The following is a 22,466-nucleotide window of genomic DNA, read 5'->3' as shown; positions in this document are numbered from 1 at the left end:
GGCAAAGCGTTAATTTCTGGTACGAAATGGGTGTTGGAGCTCCAGCTGGTCCCAGCTCCGGCTAAAGATGTCAGGGGTACCGAGTGTGACAGCCTGGGCTAGTTAGAAGAAGCAACTACGCACCCTTCTGCAGCTAATTTTACGAAAACCAGAGCAACTGCTGCTGAAGGCGATCGGTCTCCCACCAAATTCAGTCAGAAACCGAGCGTTTGTCACCCCTTGACCCAGGGGCAGCCCAGCCGGGCTCTGAGGAGAGATAACGGTCGCCCGCGCGCCTCCCCTTCAACCGCCGCCCAGGGTCCGCCCCCCTCCCCTCGCAGGCTCCGCCCCCTCCCCTTGCAGGCACCGCCCCCCTCGCAGGCACCGCCCCCCTCCCCTCGCAGGCCAACGGCCTCCTCCCCTCTGTAGCCACTCCCCGCCCCTCCTTCCGGGTTTTTCCCGGCGCTCAGAGATGACCTCACACGTCTCCGTCTCCGCCCCTTCCGTTTTTCTCCGCTGGGACAAGCGGAGCCGCTCCCCCCCATTACGTCACTCAGGGCGCGCCGGAGCCGCTCGCACGTGCCGTCCCGCAGCGCTCTGTGCCCGCCGCCGCCGCCATGAGCTGCCCCGTGACGTGCGCCGCCTGGGTGCGGTGCGGCGTTGCCAAGGAAACGCCGGACAAGGTGAGGGCGGGGGGGCTGGGCTGAGGGGGACACCCCCCCCCCAAACTACCCGCCATCCCCTGCCGCCCCTCTCAGCCCGCTCTGTGTCCGCCCCGCAGGTGCAGCTCAGCGAGGAGGAGCTGAAGCGTCTCATCGAGGAGGCCCAGGACAGGCTGGGGTGAGGCGGGGGGGTTGGTCCGGGACGGGCCTCGGCGCTGACAGAGTCTGGGGAGAGGAGGGGAGGGGGTTTCTCCGGGCTCCGGCCCGCACCGTAGACCCCGGGGTTGGGGTGGGGGGGGGGCGTTCGCTGAAGGCCCGGCTTGGGGAGAGGCAGCGAGGCGTGGAGATGGGCGCCAGCCAGCACCGAGTTTCTTCCTGAAGCGGCTGCGTCCAGTGAGCCCGGGAAGGTCCTTGGTCCGGAGAGCCAAAGGGGAAACGTGGGATGGAGCACATATCCTGCCTTCGTCGTGGATACGCCACCAGGGGTTGTGTTCCCCTGCGGTTGTGCCGTGGTCGAGCGTGTGCTGTCAGACTGGATGAGCGTTTCAGGTGAAGTCCGCAGAGACCCGCCTGGGGCCTGGTCCTGGCTGGAGTTGGCATTCCTGCCTCGAGTGAGAAGGAAGAAGTTGGGTTTGTAACCATGGGTGCTTTGGAGATGTGGCCAACCAAGATGGAAGTCCCAAACTGACCGTGAAAAAGTGGATACTGAGGGTGAGATGTTACGACCCAAGCGAGTCTGGAGGCTGCAGCGGAGCTCAGAATGACGTGGTATTTATGCTTTGGCAAAAAAGGCAAAACATCACTCGGGTGTATTTATGGTTCACGTATGAGACTAGAGACATCAAAACTCTCCACTCAGCACTGAAAGTCCTTAGTTGTGGAGTTGTGTTAGGTGTGTTAGGTTTTGCTGCTCTGCTTTTAAGAAGAATGTAAATAAACTTAGAAAAGAATAACAGAAGTGACAGATTTAGGAAACAGCTATGGAAGACAATAAAGAAAGGGCTCTCTTTTGTCTAGAAAAGGATGAGGGATTGAGATCTTATTCCATTTTCTGGTCTTTTTTTAGTTAGATCTCTTCATAGATTTAGGCTTCTGATTCTGTTTCAGCTACGTAGGGTGTGTGGTTATACCACAGTATGTAAGATTGAACAGATGCAGTAGGTAGCAGGAAAAGCTTTTACAGTTGGGTGAATATTATCCACCCAATTTCTATTAGATGGATCTGTGACTTTATTGGTGAACAGAGTGTTTTGTCCCAGAATGCGTTTTGTTATGTTCTTGTTTTTTAATGGTTCCACAATCATCTTAAATGTTTAGAAGATTCTTACTTTATGTTAATTTCTTAACCAATTGTGTTTAATGTTGTGGTGTTACTTGTTTCTTCTTTATGCATGTAAGCTTCTGGTTTTTTTGAGTGGATTCCTTTCTCTCGCAATTTCAAAAACATGGAAAGATTTGAGGTGTTCTCTGTTATGCATTCTGGTAAACTTCAGGATGGAAATTTAAAGACTGCCTTTAACAGCCAAAGGTGTTATAATCTCTTTATAACATCTGGTACATTGGTCAATTTGTTACAACTTCAGTCACTTTTTTTTGCAGTGCAAAGATCACAAATCGGACTCAGGTTTAGAGTCTCTAATTATCTTGTTATAAGGAAAAAACTGGTAATGTGAAGTGCTTATGTTACTGAACAGTTTATAAAAACAGGTTTCTGATATTTAATTTAGAAATAATTTTCTATGAGAACTATCTTGGCTCATTGATGTCTGGGAATTTTGCATGCAGGACAGAAATACAGTGTATTCGGCAGGGATGAGTTCCTATGGAGCACGTTCCATTGATACATCTCAGATGTCTGTTAGGTCCTCAGCCAATGTTTAATGTACACTTCCTTCTACTGAATTCCTTGCGTACGGAACTGCTACTACAAAAGTTCTGAGTTTTCTGGATGTTGCGTAGTTTACCCTATAAGAAGTAATCATTTGCAATATGTTCCTACCTAGTGAATTTTATGTTGTGTTTTCTTCTAATGTAAGTATGGGAAGTATGAGGAAATGAAGTCTTAAAAATCTTGAAGAAATGCAAGACTCATCACACATGACAGGGAAAAAAAAAAAAGGAAGGAATGAACTGGACACGTGCGAATGCATAGAGGTGAGGTTGAGAGCATTGTATCCACAAAAAAAAAAAGGGTAAGAGAAAGGGATTTAGGCACACTGCTTAGTTCTGTCGAGCAAGATTGTGCCACATTTTGTCATGAAAACTTTCAAGGAAAAACTTCCTCTGGAAGCCTGAGAAGAATGGTGCCTTGTACTTTGGGAAAAGATAGGAAAGGAGTGAATGGATTTCCAAATTATTGGTGTAAAGACTTGAAACCCATGTGAACAGCCAGGACTGTGTGCTGAAATCTTGTTAGCGCTCCCCTAAGCAATTACTTGGAAGCATTCTAAATGTCTGTCGCGGTTTCTCAGGGATGTGTATCTTTAAACAGGGGTGACGCTGATGGTAGTGATGAAGGCCAGACGGAACATGGCACGAATGTAGCCATTCCCGGCAGAGCTAAGTCTTCTCATAACAATGAAGACCTGTCTGATGATGAACTGGAAGAATATGATTTGGAAAATTATGATGAAGAGGAACACACAGGTAAGAAAAACTTAAATGTCAGATATGCAGTGTAAGTGAAGAACGTTTTTGCTTCTTGTTGTACTTAAGACATTAGTATCCTAAAACTACACAGTGCTGTGTTTCAACTGCTGGAAATTCACATTTTTAATTATCTGCTTGCCCCAGTTTTGGAAGTCATTTAGTGTCCCCCTCCCTGACAGTAGAACTGAGAGCACGTTGGAAAGGCTGTCACTCCCCCTGCTGTAGTGCTGAAGCAGAGCAGCAGAAGTCCCTGAAAGCACTAAGCAATTAACCTTACTGAGGTTCTTATGTTTGGAACTTGGAAGTTCATTTAGTCCACTCCTGATATTTTGCAATACAGGTAATACAGTTATTGGTACAGGAGTTTCTGACTTCATCTGTCATTGACAGATAAAAAGTGTTCTGAAATTCCCATCTAGGTGATCTAAAACTTGGAGACTCTTTGGCTACTCTGGCAGTATATGGGAGTAATGATCATGATCCTTACATCACTCTAAAAACCACTGTAAGTACTATAAAAATGTTAAATTTATCTTAAACAGCATGAACTTAAAAATGAACAGTGCTTGCAGTCCTTTTCTAAAGGTGTGCCAGATTTTTGGTCAGACGGAACCCTTTCCTTTTAAGGTTGCTTTGTGCAGTCCTTGTACGCGTGCTTTTTACTTTTAAGTCAGATGTTAAAGGGAACTGGCTCATTATTTATACCACGTGCTTCTGTATGTGGAGTGGTTTGTCACCTATCTACTAGGACACAGAAAATGCTTGAAGAAATAACAAATCTCAGGCCACTAACGACCCAAGTTAGAAAACTTCCCAGATTGCAGGACTCTTACACCTTCCACCAGTTTGTGGAAGAAACCAAGCTGAGGTGGACTCAGGCTACGTGTCGAATTGGGGGTATGGCATGAAGAAGTATGTCCCTGTTAAGCATATATGCACAGCATACTGTGGAGTTGACCGCTTCTGCCTGGATTAGTTTCCATCAAGTATCAGATGGGGAGCATCTTTGCAGGAGCCTGCTTTGTTGGAGCTCTGCAGGGGGTAAAGAAGTCTCTGGCTGTAGTCTAGCACAAGCTAACTATGTCAGCAGTGCTGTCCTGTTATGCTGCCTGTTTGTCTTTTTCTGGTGAACAGGGATGCAGCATGCAAGACATGAGGTAATCCTTCTACTCTACTTAACATTGATATTGCCTTGGCTAGAATATTGGGTGCCTCTTCAGAAAAGATATAGAGAGATTCCAGAGAATATCCTGCAGTTTAGTTCAGAAGGATAGATTGCAATTTGTGATTGACTTAATTTACATGTAGAGATTACAGAAATCAGTTACAAGGTGAGGTTGCGTGAGAAGAGACAATGTAATCTAGAGAGCAACCAGGAGAGACTACGATCATCTAGGGCAGGGTGATGGAGCAGATGAATTTTTTTGACCTCTTCCAAGCATAAAGATTCTGAGATTTTTCTGGGTGTTGTCCTTTCTATACTGTTTTCAGATTCTTTACAAAGCTAGTGAGGTTGAAAGAAAAAGAGTAGTTGTAGGCTTCTACCACAACGTCTAGTTTGTGTGTCAGGGGACTTTGTCAAACGTGTGTCTCAGACAAGGAATTGTTATGGTGACTTCACATACTGTAACAAAGCTCAAGGAGGAAGGCATACGTCTTATCTTTAAAATGAGTTCACTTGCTACGTGCACTTTGGGGCACTGTATGTTTTCTCTGTGTTCCACTGACTGATGATTTTTCTTGTTCCTGTGTACCAGTAGAGGTGAGAAATGCTTTAAAAGTGATTTTTATAGTCAGAAGTATTCACACAGGGATTTAGAGAGAATATGAGCTGCGTTTATTCTGTGTCAAAAAAGCTAACTTTCTTCCAGACACAGGAAAAGTGAACACCTTCTTCTCAGGCTTTTCTTCCTAGGCTCAAGTCCTTTCCTCAAATTCTGAGAGAGTACTTTTTAGTTCTTCAACATGCATTTTATGTTGTTTTTTGGTATTTACTACTAGTACTGTTGAAGACTTAAGTATTGTGTAACATTAAGTTGATTAACTCGCAGAATTGCAGTACTTGATAGAATTCAAATATTGAAACGATGCTTGAAGTGAATAAAAAAAATAAAAAGCTTGAAACAGAAGTCCAAGAAGTCTTGTATGTGTTGTATATTTGAAGGATGGTACTCTGTTTGTGTAAGACTATTGATTTTTATGTACAGTTCTTAGTTTTCCACTAACAAAAATTCCCTGAATGCCTTCAATTCCTCAGTAACAATGAAAATTAGATGAGAAGTTAACATCTGTTCTGGTACAGCTGAATGCCCAGTATTGCTCTAGGCAGTACTTTTCTGGAAATATTTTCCAGAAAGTAGACAATGCTTTAATGTTCTTGGAATTGCTTCCTGGATGTGAGGAGCAGTTACGGTATGCTTATTGTGTAAAATGTTGTTACGCTATATAAATGCTGAAGGCATGAGAGCACAAGGGAAATAAGCTATTGTATGTGGGCTCCTGGTGGTGATTTTCTTTTTAGCAATGGGCTGCATTGTGGTAGCCTCAAAATATGGTTTCATATTTGGTAATTAAACATCTCTCTAAATCCACCTCGGTCCACATAAACAGTCCTTCAATTTATGTCATAACTATACAGTCTCCCTATGATTGAGTCCAGTTCCTGCCTTTCTCTGTTTACCACCATAAGATGGTTTTAGGCAGGTGGGCAGCAGGGTGTTGGGTTTTGAGCGTTTTCGAGTATGGTTAAAAATTATTACCGATTCAGCCTTTTGAACGTGTAGTTTTGTGTACTTATGTGCTTTGCTGAACATCTGTTGTCCTCTCTTTTTTGCTGTTCAGGATCAATATGAAGAGGAGGACTTTCTGATTAAGCCCAGTGACAATCTTGTCCTTTGTGGCAGAGCTGATAAAGACTACTGTAGTTTGGAGGTCCATGGTAAGTAAAACAGGATTTGTTCCTTACAGTGAATCCAGGGAATATGTCTTGCCTCGCCTGTTCCATATGGCTGTGTAGAAGGGGGAGAGGATTGGTTTTTGAAAGGTTTTTTTTCTCCCCATCTGCCCTGTGTGTTTTGTCCTCTTTCCTTATGTCATGGTGCTTTAGCCACTTTCCAGAACTGGAGTATTTCATGTGGAGTTATCATTGTTTAGAGGGTAATGTGCCTTTTTCAGGCTGTATAGCATTTCCTTTCCTTATTTCATTTCTAATGACACTTAGAAAATACTATGGCATTTTTATTCTCTGAACATACAATCTTTCTTCCAAACAGTCTTACTTTCCATATCGTGCAAGCTTCCTCTAGTGGTTTGTTGTTTTGGGGCTTTTTTTTCTTTCAGCTTTGTCCTTGCTTCTTTAAACGGGCTTTCCATTGCTAGGAGTAGAAGAATCAGCACTTTTATCATCTTAGTTTTAGAAGAGATGATCCTTAATAAGGTCTGAATACCACTTGTTCTATGGATGGGTTTAGTTTTACTGTGTAAAAGATTTCTCTGTTGCAGCAAGGAGTACTACTGAGTGTGCTGAAGTTACCATCTTTTCTTAGGGTGGTTCTTTTGGGGAATGTTTCTGGCTACTTCTGCTATGGTACATATTTCTGCAAGCAAAGTATTCTGTTTTAAGAAAACAGCAAGACCAAAGTGTTTGAAAGCATCTCTTCAGATACCAGCATCTGGCATTTTCTCCAGCTGGAGGTGTTTACAAATTTTATTAACTGTGTTATTTTCCCAATATAAACTTATAGAACAGTAGCATAGGCTTCTGCACTTTATAGCATTGGGTAGCCCTGTCTTAGTTAACTACTAAGACTACTTAGTTAACTGAAGACTTCAGTTAGTATCTGAACATCTATCACGTGCTTAAAAACAGCACAGTCATTTTGTGTGTGTGATGATACCGTGTTATTAAAATAATTAATGGGTTTTCTCTGCTATCCAGTTAGTAAATTCTTTTATTATAAGGAGAAAAATAGCTGGCTTAAGGGAATGCAGTGTTTAGTATATGGTTGCTTTACCAAAACTCTTCCTGTATCTCGGTTAACCTGCTGAAGGTAACTTCAACTGACTTCAGCTTCCTCTGATTTGAAAACTGTTTGTCTTTTACCTTCATTTCCCCTTTGATTACACCTGTCTAAACCTTCGTTAATGTATCCTGATGTAGAAAGTGGTGGATATGGAGCATCTATTTTAAAGTGATCTTACAAACAAAGTAGTGTAGTATGCTAGGAATAAAGTGTCTAAGCTTTGCTGAACTTGTCACTTCTTTATCTAAAGTACACAGGAGAATGTTGTTTGTTTTGTGTAATTCAGTGAGGCGTAACATTAGTCTTGGAGGCTCTGGCCTCTACACTAGAACTCTGAACACTGCAAATTTTCATTCTAGATCTCCTTGACAATTTAGTGTTTGCCACATCTGCCTTTTTTGCAGAAAGGAACTGGTTATAGTTGCTTGCTTTTCCTCTTCACTGATGTTTTGTATATCTTTAATTCTTTTTCAGTTTATAATCATGAAGAGGACTCATTTTATGTACATCATGATATTATCTTGCCTGCTTACCCTCTAAGTCTGGAATGGCTGAATTTTGATCCTAGTCCTGATGAATCACTAGGTAAATTACAAAGGATACTGTAAATGTCCAGTTAAATAATTTTTATTTGAAAAGTATGTAAATGTAATGTTGTCACTAAATAATTTCCTCCAGTGCTATGAACAGAAATAAGACCAAGATACTAAGATGGAAAAACTGAATATCGTTTTTTTTGGTTTGGTGATACAGTCATCTTAGTGATGCTGCCATAACAAGTGATTTGACTAAAACACTGGGTTTATTACAAATAATTAAGTTACTGTCAATTAGCAGACCATAGCAAGCTCTTCTCTAATCTGCTTTGTTTTCCATTTGCAAATGAAACATTGCTTTTGTTCAAACTCATTATGGCCAATGCAGCTGATTAACTGTAAACCACAGCAAAATTTATATATATTTATGTATTTAGTAACCTTTTTCCTGTGTTTTACAGAAATTTTTTTTTTCCATAGCACAGGGAACGTGGTTTTGCTTTGGTTTTCTGGTTTTTTTTGTTTGGGTTTTTTTTGTTTTTGTTTTTGTTTTTTTGTTAAAAAACAAATCGTGGAACTTTTTTATAGCTTCTTTGAACAGTTACTTATACTGAAGGGGAAGTGTATTGGAGAGCAAGTAAATTTTCTTCTGGCAACATCTGCTGTCAGTTGATATTTTTAAATTGCTCCTTGTTAGTTATAAACATCAAATGTTCAAATAGAAGATTCTGGCACATAAGTGTAAGTTTTACTTAATCAAAGAAACAAGCAACAGCTGGATTGCCAAGTATGCTGTTTCGTAACTCTAAATAAATGTGGTTGCATTTGGGTTTCTGCTTGCAGGAAATTATGTTGCAGTGGGTAACATGACCCCGGTTATTGACATTTGGGACCTTGATATAGTAGAATCCTTAGAACCAGTCTTTTCTCTTGGAAGCAAGAAAGAGAAAAAGAAGAAAAAGAAAGTAAAGAAAGTAAGTATTGCAAAGTGGTTTATCTGGTTGGATGGAGAAAACTTAGAGCAAGGATACTGTTGTTATTACTTTCTTTCCTACAATGAAAAAATCATAGATAATCTGGTTTAATTGCATCTGTCATGTTGAAAGATGGTGTTTGAGAGGTTACAGAAGATAATATCATGTTTGTCTGTGATAGGTTGAAATTGGTATTTTCCTGTGAGTTGGAGAGTTGAAAAGGCATTGAGCAATAAAGGACAAGGTGGATACTAGTAAAATACATTTATTCAGGATTCACCTCTGTTAGCTTTATCTGTCTAAAACTCAAGCATATTTTAAGCTAGTTGAGATTGTCTAAGGTAAATGCATAGAGAGACACCCAGAGAATGGCTGAGTTTCTTTCAGTGGACTGCAGAGAAAACCTTAACTATGGAAGAGGAAGACTGAGGTTTAGACTGGATGCTAAGTTACGTGGGATGAATCTGACCATCATTGTATGCCTCAATGTGTTGTTACGAATTGTCCAAATTCTTTGGTATGTAAAAAAAGTATGGAAGATAATGTAACTTAAATTTTCTACATTTTGCATACAGTAGATGCTTCAGGAAGTACTTAAAGACTCCCTAGAGTAAATAGTGAACACTGGGTATATAGCTAATGTTGGTTTCCCAAAGAAAGGATCACTGCAATGTTAGTCAGCTAAAGAACACTCTGTGTAATTGTGAAGGGGGTTTCCTTCTTGAGCTCTCAGACCTTCTGGTTTTAAAAACAATAGAAAAAATACCCTTGGAAGGGGAATTTGTTCTGTGAAACTTGCTTCTGAAAATCACTGAGTTATCAGAATTTCTGTTGAAGATGCCATTCATAAATGTTACCTCAATTTGAAATGCTAATTGTTGTCTGTATGGATAATTAAAGCCTGGAATTAAGAACAGAAGAAGAATGGGGTGGCTTATGGGTGGTTTCCAATTGCTGTCGCAGGAAACTTTGAAGCTTAATCATTTTAAATTAGAATTTGTAGGAGCTGGCATTTACAAGGAGGTAAAGCTCAGTTAATTGGGAGGAGAGGGAGGGAACTGCCAGGAGTGTTTAGAAAGAAGCTGAAGAAGCTGCACATTAGCTGGAGACAATGAAATTTCTTCTACTAGCCTGAAGGGAGTAACCAGTTCTGTAAGCCCACCAGCTGTGAATGGAGCAATCTGAGACCTGGGGTAGGAGGCGAGGTATGGGTACTGCAGAGACAGTTCTGTCAAAAACCTTGTGGCAGCAAGTGAGAATAATTTAAAACATGAAGTTGTTTGTGAAGGCATTAAGGATTTCATGCTGATGTGTTGTAATGCTTGATTTCCATTGAAGCTGTAGTTTTCAAAAGTCTGTTTATGTTGTATCTGCATACGCAGAGTTTATCCTCAGAAGGGACGGTGAAAGGACATACTGATGCTGTGCTTGATCTTTCATGGAATAAACAAAGCAGGTAAAAGAATACTCGAATAACAATGAATGGTTACAAATTTGCATACTTAATTAGGCATACATTTTTTACATAAATCCAAAATCTAGTGTAGTATAACATTGAACTTGAAAGCAGTGCTGAAATGAATCAATTCTCAAAAACACCCCCCCCCTTTTTTTTTTAACTAGAAGTCTTATTTTTTTTTTAAAACCTGTATTTTGCTACAGATCACTTTTTATTTGCAGGTTGTCCAGATGAGGGCAGGGCCAAGGTGGGTCTAAGCTGTTTGATAAATCGGCTACATTTAAGTCAGATGCACAAATTGGAGAAGCAGAAGGGCTGTGCTGATCTGCCAATGACCTAAAACACCATTTCAACAGGTAGATCTATAGAAGGAAGTCCTTGCTATGCTGGTTTTTTTTTTTTTTTCCCCCTCTGGCTTTTGCCCCAGAGCTGTGCACAGAAAAGAGAGTGTAAAAGCCCTGATAGCACAGTTATAGAAACACCTCTGACCCTCAGGTTATCCTAGGCAGAGAATTCCCTGTTGCCTGAATGAACTGGCAATGAAGCGCTGCTATCAAAGCAACACAAAGCTGGCCCACCTTGAGGGAGAGGTCAAGGACAATGTGTTGACTGAAGTAAAGATGCTGCTGTTTTTTATTACTTAGGTGGTTGTTAACAGTTCAGCTGTCAGAGGATCCTCAGCATGGGCCTTGAAACTGTTGCAGTCAGACACAGGCGATTATTTTTCTTTTTTTTCTTTCCTACTGTCATAAATGCCTCTGAAGATACACAGTCAACTCCACATAGTCCTGATGAACAGGTGTAAGCCTTCACTTGTAATGCTTTCTTACCTACATACTGAAGAAGGAAACACCCACATAGACACACAGTAAATGTACATAAATTGCACTTTTAATTTAAAGTATGCTGTCTATTGTTCTTAGATTATACATATATGCACAGAGCGTGATAGTGATCATTCCGTCAGTTGTACAAAAGAGTAGCTTTCTTGTACCTAGAAATGGTTGTCTGGTGAGAATATAGAGACAAGTCACAAAAATTATGGCTACAGTAGTTAAGTGTCTGGAATGCATAATTCTGTAATGTGCTGAGTTACGAACTCATTGATACTGGTAGATCTTTCAGGAAATAAAAACAGCCTTGAAGTGGGAAGCTTATGGGTAAAACAAGGAACACCTTGAAGCAGCTTATATTTAAATGTTTTGTTGTTGTTTGTTTGGGTTTTTTAAGCAAGACATGCTGTGACAGCTCTCTATAAATAACTTTCTGCCTGTAGGTCATAATGGTGTTACTGTAAAATGTTCTCATAGCCTTCACTATGCATTTTCTTAAATTTCCCTTGTAACATTGTTTGGAAGAACAGTGTTTCCAGGAGAATGTTAGCTCTGTCAGTCAGAAACACTTGGTTACTATAAAAAGAAAAAGGTGAGGGGGGAGCAGTTTCAATCAGAAACAACATGTTGAGGTAATAGATCTGATTTTAAGAGCAATGGTAGCAATTGTACTGTGTATTTGATAGGCCTTTGGGAAAGTTTTGAGTTTTTTCTGATTAAACTTCTAAACTGTGTGTTTATTGCTCTTAACACAATCGGTCAAATTTAAGTTGAAATGTGGTGTCTGTAAACTAACTAAAATGTTAGTGGTTTCTTTCAGCATTCTGTGAAGGGTATACTGTTGGGTCTTCAGTAGTTATATAAATACTCAGAGAGCAAAATATTTTAAAACCAGGTTTGTCTGGCTCTTGGCTGTATGTGTGTGCAAACAGAGCTAAGTTGCATAGGTAATATTTAAAAATAGTATCTTAAAGGAAAGGAAGTGCTTCAAAGCCTTTCTTGCTTTGTTTTGTTCGAGAAATTTTCCAGTAAATGATATTATAAGTGGTGTCGGGGGGAAATAGAAGCAAAACTGTCAATGTTGTTATTGTAAGTGTTAGACTATATTACATCATATTAGTATGTTTGTAGTCCTTCCTTGTAACTTAGAATTACCTTCAGGGAGTTATCCCTCAGGTTTGAGACATATAGTCTATAGACCAGCATGTATTTGATCTGAGAATCAGGCTCTGTATGTATTTTGGATTTTTGACCATTATTTGTTCATATCTGTATAAAGATTTTCAAAACTTGTTTTTTGATCCACTATCAGGAATGTTTTAGCAAGCGCGTCTGCTGACAATACTGTAATTTTGTGGGATATGTCTGTGGGTAAGCCAGCAGCCAGCCTGATGCTACATACAGACAAGGTATGTAATAATTGTTATGTTTCTTCCACTGTAAAATACAGAGAAAAAAATAACTGCAGTTTTTCATTAGCTGCTTGGTAGTGAATCCTTAGAACAACAATTCTGTAATTTTCTAACAACTGTGCAGAATTCTTTAAATTTCTGAATTAGTTGCTTTTGTGAACAACACTCTGTTCGCTTTTTAAAATGTTATTTAACTTATCCTTTAGAAAGTTTGTGAAGATTTACAGCAGTTTTTAAAATGCCTTTTGTGTGAAAGCCCTGATGGTTGGGAATCTAATAGTGCTGGTATAAGCTACAAAAAATAGATCTCTGAGCATAGGTCAAACTGTAACTCTCTCTAAGGAAACAATGAGTGTCGGTTACAGTTTGTTCTAGGTAAGAAAGGTTTAAAATAGATGATACTAAAATACCATAGTGATGGGTACTTCAGAAATAATCTCCTAGTAATTAAAATGTGAAAGTTAGTTATTAATAGCTGTAACCTTATTTTGCTGTTAACAAAGTCACTGCCCTTGGCAAATTCCTGATTTTCATTTTTTGCTAGCATCTGCATTTTTCCCCAAACTGGAAGCAGATATTCTTTTACCTTCTCCAGCTTATTTTTTTTTAATATCTAGGGCAGAAAGGGGGCATGTGGTTCTGTTCAGTTAAATTACATTGGAAAATATCTTGTTTCCACTGGGTGGGGGTGTTTGAAATAAAAATAATGTGATCTCTTGCCCTGTTTTATGAGAAATCTGAGTATCAACAAGCTTAACAGGAGGGGTTTGGGGGGGGAAATGTGCTGGGTTTGGGGAGGGTGGGGTTATGCTCTGTTTGTTCAAAGAAAGTTCCTGTATGTGTGTGTTACATCTCATTGCTTATCTTTAAAAATAAAATCTTCTGTTATCTAGGTCCAGACATTGCAGTTTCATCCGTTTGAAACTCAGACCCTTATTTCTGGATCTTACGATAAGTATGTCAGGGTAATATTTTCAAATGTTACACCTAGGGAGGGTATTAGTATTGAATTAAGCCTGTTAAGTTGCCTCACATTTTCTTTTTCATTTGCTTATAACTGTGCCAAATTTGAGTAATGCCATTATTTTTTTCCAGCAAGGTAGCCAGGTTTGTATGTGGCCAAGATCTAGTTTTCCTTACCTCTTTTCTCAGGACTAGCCAAATCCTTTAACCATCTGGACTGACGTTTTCTGTGCCGGTTATCTGCGCCAAACTGAATTTATTTCTTAATTTGGCCTTATGGCATTTTCTGCATTGGGAATGTGTCACTGCTCACCCCTGTGAAGACTTGTCCAGGTTTTGCCAAACTGTAAGACCAAAGTAGGGGCATGAGGGACCCTCAAATCCCAATCCACTCCCTACAGCCTCTATTGATAGGCATGCCATAACCATAGTTTAACAGGCTGTCTCCTGTGATTGCAGCCTGGAGATGCTCTGAAATGGTCTGTGTCTGCGCACTTGGACTAGCTCTGTAGCTGCCAGTTGTTTTAAGCCCTGCCATCCAAAAAATTTCCCCTCTGTTCTCCCATCTCACAGGGGCAACTTTTAAATTTCGCTCTATAACCGTGATTTTCTTATATTGATTTTTTTATTCAGCTTTTAAGACTTTGTCCTTGTGTTAAAATATTTATAGACTTGTCAATCTTCAGCCAAGCCTTTATGTTCTCTGGCTTCGATTATGCTCTTGCTACATCTGTTTAAGTGAAACTATAGGAGAAAACCCCTTTATCGTTGTTAGGAACCTGCTTCTGTCCACTCTCTTCCCCCAAGGCTTCCTTCTGTAAAAACATGAAAAAAGTCCAAACACTGAGACCAGCTTCTCGATCCCTTTTTAGCCAGCCCTTTGATCCCACAGACACCTATAAACCAGTGTACTGTCTATAAACTAGTAGACTGCCTTTGTGGATTTTTCCTGTAAAGCTTTCTGGGACCACATGCTATTCAATGAATGTGGGCAGATGCCTTCCTAACCTGAAAGTCAGACCATTAAAAATTGCATATGTACTAAAATTGTTGTTGTAAAATGCCTGGTAGAAGAGCTGAGAAATCTAGATCACATTTCTTTGGCTTTAATTATAGGATAGAGTGGGAGTGGGTCACATTGTGGATGTAAATTGTGGTGAGATGTGAGTGTGACATCATTGCTCCTTTCTTGCATTTGCATCCAGGAGCTTTTTGATTTGGGACAGATTTTGCTGCCACTGGGCTGAGCACAAGCCTGTAAAGAATCCCAGAGGACCCACTAACTCCCATCCGCTTTTTCTCCTTTTTGTAGTAGCATTTCCCTAACCACTTGTAAAGATTAATTTTTCTATTAAAGCATATTTGAAAATGTTTGTATATGTATTGCAAATTGATTTCCTAATTAGTGTATTATTTTGAACAGTCATTACTTTATTGAAGTCTGTTCATAATTAAGTGATATATTTGCATAATTATGGTCTCCTGTATGATAAGTATCTTATGTATTAAGCAAATCCGAGCTCTGTTTGATTAAATAGAATGGCTGTTTGTAACCAGGATGAAACTTTGAAGCATATGGAAAAAGCTTGTGCTTATCTGAGAAATTTTCATCTGTTGCTGAGTTGGAAGACTAAGTAGTGAAGTTGTTTCCATTTTAATTTTTGAACTGTAGTTTGCATGGACCGTCTATATATGCCAGTGGTAAAACAAACTTCATAAAGTATTCTGCCATGATTTTATTTTTTTTTCTTAATTTACTATCCCTTTTTCCCGCAGATCAGCTGTTCTGTATGATTGCAGAAACCCACAAGATAACCATCGAATATGGCGGTTTAGTGGTCAGGTTGAAAGAGTAACCTGGAATCATTTTTCACCTTGTAATTTCTTAGTGAGTACATGCTTTTCTATTCTTGGTCTGTTGAGTGTTGCCATTTCATTTAACCTGTATTTTTGTGTTCATAATGTTTCTGAATCATATAGTGGACCTGATGGACAGTTGGACTGTTGGCATTGCTTATTTTAAAAATGCAGTGTGGTGGAGGATGGTTTTAGGTAGTTTTTTCAACAAGTGTATCAAGGTCAGTTACTTAAAAGGTATCTTCTTTTCATTATGACAGTGGAAAAGCAATGGATGCTGATGCATTTTTGCTCCAGAGGTGGCATCTTTGCCGTGTCGTTACAGTGTTCAGTGGCTGGAATGTATTTTCCTTTGCATAGTTGCTGTTGTGTTTCATGTAATGAGGCAATTGCAGCTGAGAAGTAGCTAAGATCCTGAATATTAATTCAGCGTTTCACATCAGCGCTAGAGGGCACTGTCCTCCTGTCTGGTATAGAGTAAAAATACCTTGGTTTTGTCGAGATTTTTATAATAAAACTTTTAAACAGGATTTAAAAACAAATCTTTTTTATTATCTCAATGGCTGTCTAGTTCTCTGTTGCTTTGTGTATACAGTCAACAAAAGCAGTTGCTCAGTTATGTTGGGTTTATGATGTAGATCTTTCTTGGTATAATCACACTTAGCTTTGCACAGGGCTATTATGCAGCTGCTGGATGGCTCCAGAAAGTTTGAACCAACACTTAAGAGGCTAAAGGCTTTGTATTTCATTGCCTAACAAGAAAGCCAAGCTTAGTAGTGCAACCATCTTCAAAATACAGTTCAAGAAACGTGTATAGGATTAAGACTTCTCTGTAAGTCCCTGCAGCATAGTTCAGGTATGTCGAATAGCTCAGGCAGCAGCTGGATGGAGTCTGACTTTGGGGATGCAGACCTGTGTACACTGTGTAACATGCCCTGCCAAGAAGTAGTGTAAGTCTGTCTCAAATCACAGAGACTTACTAGCGGGTGGGTATTATTTCATAGGAGCTTTTTTCCAAATGAGTGACTACAGCTGTTTGTTTTCAAAATGTTGTGATTTCCTTAGGCAAGCACAGAGGATGGCTTTGTGTACTGTCTGGATGCTCGTTCTGATAAGCCACTGTTTACTCTGAAAGCTCACGATGAAGAGGTGTCAGGTAAATTGTGTGTGTGTTGTGTTTGTCCCCAGTGGCACGGCACATCTGGAAGATGTCTTTAACTGATATGACGGAGGTGGTAGTGATTCCTTGCTTACCAAATAAGAGTTGTGCATGCTAATCATGGCTGGCTGGCACGTGAAACAAATCTCTTCTGAGAAGCCACTGTAAGCAAAGTATTTTAACAGTGAACTTTTCTCAGTGGACGTCATGAATAAGCATGTCAAAACAGATCTATTCACTTGGGGGGGACACACTTTTTTGGGGGATGAGGAAGAACAAAATCTATGGAATCTGGTCCTCATCAGTGTATCCTCATCTCTGTGAAATAGTGATTACCTGGTGCTCTCACACTGCTGCACTCTTAATCTTCCAGGGCTACAACTAAGCAGTCAGATTAAAGGGTGCCTCGTGACATCATCTGCTGACAAATACGTGAAAATTTGGGATATCCTGGGAGACAGACCAAGTTTAATCCATTCCAGGGATATGAAAATGGTAGAGTAATATTCATTTCTTTACTCTAAGAAGGTTTATATATAAACTATGTCTGCTTAATTGTTTTTTGCCTAGCTTGCATCTTGTTTTACCTAACATAACATCTTTAGGAAACAAAAAAAAAAAAAAAATATCACATTTGTGTATTCTGGGTAAATCATTCTCATTACAGTGCAGTATTCAATTTAACATGTAATGGGCAGACTGCTTCAAAGCCTCAGACCTGAACACCAGATACAATGTTCTGGGTAGAACTGTAGGTGCTCCAACATGTATCTGCCAGGCTCAAGACAAAAATGTGATTTACTGTTTGTAATTAGCAGCTCTTGACTTTAATTTTCTGTCTTTACAAAATACATTTCAGGAAACTCAGAGAGCTTACATTTGTTAAAACTTGCTTGGAGAAAGTATTTTTAGATGATGAATTTGGTTTAGGATGATACTTCAAAAAAAATCCTCCTCTTTCTTCCTCCTACCCTCCCAGGGTGTTCTCTTCTGTGCAGCTTGCTGCCCTGACTTCCCGTTTGTTTTTGCCTTTGGAGGAGAGCGAGAAGGGCTGCGTGTTTGGGATATAAGCAAGATTTCTGCAGGTAACATTCTTGTTTCTTTGAATCTTGTGGTTCTCCCCTTGCCCTCAGGGTGTATTTGTATATTCAGTAATGTATTGTGGCTCTGAGAGAAACTGTAGGTTAATATTTTTAATACCCCAAGACTGGGTATGTGTTCACATTTTCAGCTTCAAAAAATGTGGGTTTTTTTCTAAATTGGAGAACTCTGTTTGCCACATGATTTATTTTCTTGTAGCTGAAGTGTAATACCTGATTTCTTATAATACCTATGTTTTACTTAATGTTCCTGGTGTAATCAAGTATCGCATTCTTGAGTACTTGTAGGAATAAAAGTGAGGACTCTTTTGATCAGTTGTTGTAGCTACATGTAACTAAATGGCATGAATTTTTGGAGAGGGCTTTTAGGAGCTTGGTGGAAACCAGAGAGACTAAAACCAGAAATAAATTATTTAAACTTAATGTTTTGCTCTACAAAACTCATCCATTTCACAGTACTTAGGTACAGGAATTACACACAGGGAAACCTCTAGAGATGCTCTGGTGGAGAAATAACAGGACTTGTAATTTAAGTATCATATGCGCGAGATTGTTCTCACATGTAAGCTTCAACTCCCTACTCAGGGAAAAAGGGAAAAGCTCTCAAACCACACCAGGACAGGATTTCCATTCCACTCCATGATGCTCACCATGCTATACCTGCTGTACTTGTTTCTGGGAGAGAAACGTGTAAGCAATGCCCTGTCTGTGTTGCAGTGAATGAAGTTTTTGGAAACAGAGAGAGACATGTTCTGGCTAGTGCCAATTCTGTGGCTTGCAGCTCCGTGGCCGGCAGTAGCAGCAACGATGTGGAGACAGCAATGGAATCGTGATGGACCATCAAAAAATCAAAGTAATTAATGGGACTATGACTAACGTGTATTCTACAAATCGCCATTTGGTTAGAGTTCATAGAAATTACTTGAATGGCATGCAATCTGCAGGCTTCTTCATCTCAGATGAAGAAACGCAGTGTGGCTAAGCTCTAAGTCAGCAGTCCTAAGTTCCTGCCTTTATTACTGGCTTTGAAAGATTAAATTACTTGCTTTTGCCTGAGATTATGATCCCTGAAACAGGGGCTACTATGTGTAAAGTTGATATATAAAATGAAACAGTCACTAAAAAAGCATTCTGCTACTACCAGCAGTTTGTTGACTACTGCAGAGAAGGTAAATACCTTCTAAGGGCATAAGGAAAAAGACTTCAGACAGCAGTTGTATAATAAAAAAAAGCTGAATGAAATGACAAGTGTAAATAGATAATTCATCCTTAATTTGAGGCTAGATGTACATATTTCTAATACAGATTTTAAAAGTTCTATGTAACTTTTTTAAGTCTTAAGAGTATTTCTTGGCCCTTAAGTTGGAGTACCTGACTACAATCTTGAAATGTATTTGTAGCACCTCAGATCACCACTATCAGACCATAAATCCCAGCTCTCTCCCATCAAGATGGAGGGTCTCTTTTCCCTGATTCTACAGCACCTGAAGTGTATTGATGTTGCCATGTGTATTGGGTTTTTCTTCAAGCTCCAAATGTAGTATCCATAAAGAGAATTTGAACTGAAATAAGGAGCTACTATGCAGAAGAGGGTGGGAGGCTGTCAGGACACAAAGCAAGGGTAGGGATCTCAGCTGGTCACTGTCACTCGTGAAAGCTGTCTGTGTTATGTACTTAGGTTCTTAACTCCTCCCAGGCGTTTCGGCCTGAAACCTGAAGGCACAGAGGAACATTCTGAGTATCAGCCTAACCCCTGACTTACTTAAATGCTTTGTTTATAGCATCAGGAACCTAATCAAGGAATGCGAGTCAAACAATTTCATCACATTTAAAAGGAACACCTAAGTGCCTTACCCCAGGCCAGAAGTTAAAGGATACTCTCATCCTCTTGTGAAGTGCTTCCCTCCACTAGAAGGTGTCTGTTAAAGTGCTGCTGCTACAAAAATGCCCTGGGTATTAAAGCAACTGGTATCATAGTGTCAGTGCATGTAGTTGACAAGATCTTATGGCTGCTTTCCACTCTAGCTCATTGTAACTCATTCTGGTGAGATAAAGCAGATGATAGATCAATTGTATCAGTACAAACAGCAGATGGGGGAAAGGCAGGGCTGTAGATTTCCTTCCCATTCCTTGAAGTTAGGTTGCTGCTTCTGAATCCAATTCAGCTGTTTCTAGTCTGGTGACAGATGTTTAGCATGGCTCTGCAGGAACCTAGAATATGTTATCTATCTCTACTTCTGGTATTAACTGGCACAGTAGCTCTAGAAGTTGCTTTTTATTTTAGGAAGAAATTGTGTTACTGCAAGCAACACATCTTTCCCTTGACTTAGCAAAATACCTCAACCTGTCTTTCTGGAGCTTTTTATTCACATACTGATCTCAGAGGGCAAGCGTTAGGCATTTTCAGGCTTGAAGAACCCAGGGAGCTCTCTAGGAAATACAGTGTACAGGGAGAGGCACAGCTGAACTTATGCCGTTTAGGGCACGAACTGGAGCTGGAGCCTCTTTCATGAGGGAACCTCCAACTACCTCATCAGAGAACAGAGCTCAGCTTACTGTTCTTTTACAGCACCGACAGAGGAGCCACACAGCAAATTTACAAGGTTTAAAGACAAGTTCTTAGCTGTACTGCTTCATGGAGGTGCTCCTACCCATACCTTGTCCCAGGAAAGCTTGGGAGAGACAGATGATGAAAAAGTGGTGTTATTTCTCTTATCAGAAATAGGAAACTTTTTCAGAAAGTGTAAATATTAAAAAAGAACATTAGAAAAGAGCCACATTTTTAATTTTTTTAAATGAAAACAAGCAAATGAAATACATCTTCATTCCATAAATAATAATAGCAGCAAACTGTCCCATCACTCTAGGTGGTAAAAGGTTTACAGCACAAGAAGTAATATATACTGTAAACACTGCCTGATCATCTGTAAGCCTCTTCCTTACTGAGTCTATACAGTCTTTACCTCTTCACTTGCTTACATGTTCTAGTGAACTAGAGTGAGAAGAGGAAATAACTGTTCTCCGAAAGCCAATGTTTGATTTTCTGTAGTGGGGTAATTGCTTTGTCTGCAAATGCTGATTTTACTGGCTTTTTTTTTTTTAACACAAAGCTTTTTTTCTTATTTTTTAGAAGGAAACCTGAGCATTGACAGTCTTTGTTCTGTGCCAAACTACAGCCTTCAGTTAAAAAGTATGAAAAAGAAAAAGGCATCAACTGCCACCACTGTTTTTTTGCTTGTTTTTCTTAGTGATGTGGCTTTGGCAGTTAAGGACAGTTGGCTTACAGGTCACTGCAATCACTTGACTACATTTCTGGTTTGTGGCTCTTTACTCAAAGGGCTATGCAAGATGTGTCATGTATCCCAGCACTGGATGGATTAATCTGAGTGATTTGGAAAAGAAGTATGCACAGTGTGTGGGAAAAAGTCTCCTTGCCTCATGTTTCCTTCTTAGCAACTCTTCACTTCTACATGCGTGATCCATTCTCATTCAGCATTTTGGCTATAGAGTTTAAGCAGCGGTGTAGTGCGGTGACCAAAACAGGAGGAAAACTCATTTGACATACACTGTTGACTGGGGAAATAAGGAAGAGCGGGTTTTTTCCTTCCCCATTTTTAACATCCAAGAAAATTTCCCTCTCTCTTCTCTTCATTTGTGTCCAGAGAGGGCATCACCTGTTGAATAGACTCCATTGTTAATCCTACAGTTTTCAGTCCTCATAGAGTCTATTAATTCCTCCTCTGAATCTTCCTCCTCTTCCTCCTCTGGGGCTGACAGGCTGGATGTGGGGCCTTTACATATTTTTAAGTGGCGAGTGAGGTGATACTTGGTTAGATAAGCCTTGGAGCATTTTTCACAGACATAGTCCCTCTTTCCTTCATGTGAATTGAGGTGCTTCTTCAGGTGATTTGTCCTCAAAAACAGCTTGTCACACTTGGGGCACTTGATCTGCCGTTCTCTGCAAGACACGAAAAAGTTAGTTTGCTCCTGCCACAAAGCTGACACTGTATTAAACAGTGGAGTGGTGGTGACAGGAAGGGTGAAAGGGTCAGTCTTACTCCTAAATCACTTCCAATATACTTGAAGGAGAAGCAGTCCAGAAATAACAGCACTAAAGTGTAAATACTGCTCAGTTTTCTTTCACACAGTACATACACAAAGCCCCTCTTTTCTGCTCCCCTCCCCACCCCTATCATTGGCAGAAGTCAGGCTTTTTGGATTAATGCTAGCTTATAGCCAACTGTTTTTCTTTCATGATGATAAAGAAGAAAGAGTTCTACAAGGGGTTTGTTTGTTTATTTTTTAAGTAAGGCCAAACTCTGGTTAAGCTCCATGTTTTGGCGAGGGCAGAGATGTTGCCATGGTGGAAAGGTTTGTCTCCCTCCTTCCCACCCTAAATAAATGGGGGAAAAAAAGAACAAAAAAGAAAACAAAGCTGCTGAGTGTTAACAACGCTCAGTCTGTAAATACTAAGCAGAGGCTTACCAGACCGCAACAGTCAAATTCTGTAGATGACTGTGCAAAACACCTCCCCACAGCAGTCCTCCTGGCTCTGGCCGCAAGAACAAGCAGCAAAGCAATTCTGTCTGTCTGCCTCTCTCTTGCTCATGCTAGCTGCACTATGCTGTCTCCTAGGCAGCACGACAGAAGCAGCAATTGATTCCAAGAGAGTACAAGAACCAGATGCTGAAAATGAAATAAGCAGAGGGACTAGCTTTGGGCAAGCAGCCTTTAAGGGAGGACCTTGGATTGGGAGTAACTAAACAGGATGGAGAGATTCTCACAGCAAAAGGAAAGATCTGGCCTGGCAGAAAGCCGAGGGGTTGGGAGAGACCTGTGGCTAACTGGAGGAGGACCTGGG

The 22,466-nt window shown here is 40.2% G+C and overlaps 2 protein-coding genes across 5 annotated transcripts in view; one reads left to right on the top strand and one right to left on the bottom strand.

Annotated features, from left to right (window-relative positions):
- Positions 1 to 509: 509 nt before the first annotated feature.
- PWP1 (PWP1 homolog, endonuclein) lies at positions 510 to 20,825 on the top strand. Of its 3 annotated transcripts, none has more exons than XM_069807375.1 (16): positions 510 to 662; positions 761 to 819; positions 3,133 to 3,287; positions 3,710 to 3,795; positions 6,132 to 6,228; positions 7,787 to 7,897; positions 8,692 to 8,822; positions 10,205 to 10,278; positions 12,427 to 12,523; positions 13,420 to 13,481; positions 15,266 to 15,377; positions 16,412 to 16,502; positions 16,879 to 17,000; positions 17,485 to 17,590; positions 18,323 to 18,458; positions 20,736 to 20,825. In XM_069807375.1, the coding sequence occupies exons 1-15, from the start codon at positions 597 to 599 to the stop codon at positions 18,436 to 18,438; spliced, it is 1,485 nt and encodes a 494-aa protein (XP_069663476.1). In that variant the 5' UTR covers positions 510 to 596; the 3' UTR covers positions 18,439 to 18,458; positions 20,736 to 20,825. The 3 variants fall into 3 exon arrangements, with proteins under 3 accessions (XP_069663476.1, XP_069663475.1, XP_069663474.1); XM_069807374.1 differs by having other exon boundaries at positions 19,006 to 20,825; XM_069807373.1 differs by lacking the exon at positions 20,736 to 20,825 and having other exon boundaries at positions 18,323 to 18,930.
- The window catches only part of PRDM4 (PR/SET domain 4), an 18,523-nt gene continuing 16,430 nt past the window's right edge, over positions 20,374 to 22,466 (bottom strand). For both annotated transcript variants that reach the window (XM_069807370.1, XM_069807372.1), the window contains exon 11: positions 20,374 to 21,563. In XM_069807370.1, the coding sequence (XP_069663471.1) occupies positions 21,254 to 21,563 (310 nt within the window). In that variant the 3' untranslated portion in view covers positions 20,374 to 21,253. The remainder of the gene's footprint in view (positions 21,564 to 22,466) is intronic.

The sequence above is a fragment of the Haliaeetus albicilla genome, chromosome 19, assembly GCF_947461875.1.
Source record: "Haliaeetus albicilla chromosome 19, bHalAlb1.1, whole genome shotgun sequence".
Classification (NCBI taxonomy): Eukaryota; Metazoa; Chordata; class Aves; order Accipitriformes; family Accipitridae; genus Haliaeetus; species Haliaeetus albicilla.
This window is presented reverse-complemented; position numbering and strand designations above follow the sequence as displayed.

Coding starts and splice junctions, on each gene's coding strand:
- PWP1 (XM_069807375.1), top strand. CDS start 597: ATGAGCTGCCCCGTGACGTGCGCCGCCTGGGTGCGGTGCGGCGTTGCC. Junction 7,898..8,691: donor TAGTCCTGATGAATCACTAG/GTAAATTACAAA, acceptor TTCTGCTTGCAG/GAAATTATGTTGCAGTGGGT. Junction 13,482..15,265: donor ATTTCTGGATCTTACGATAA/GTATGTCAGGGT, acceptor TTTTTCCCGCAG/ATCAGCTGTTCTGTATGATT.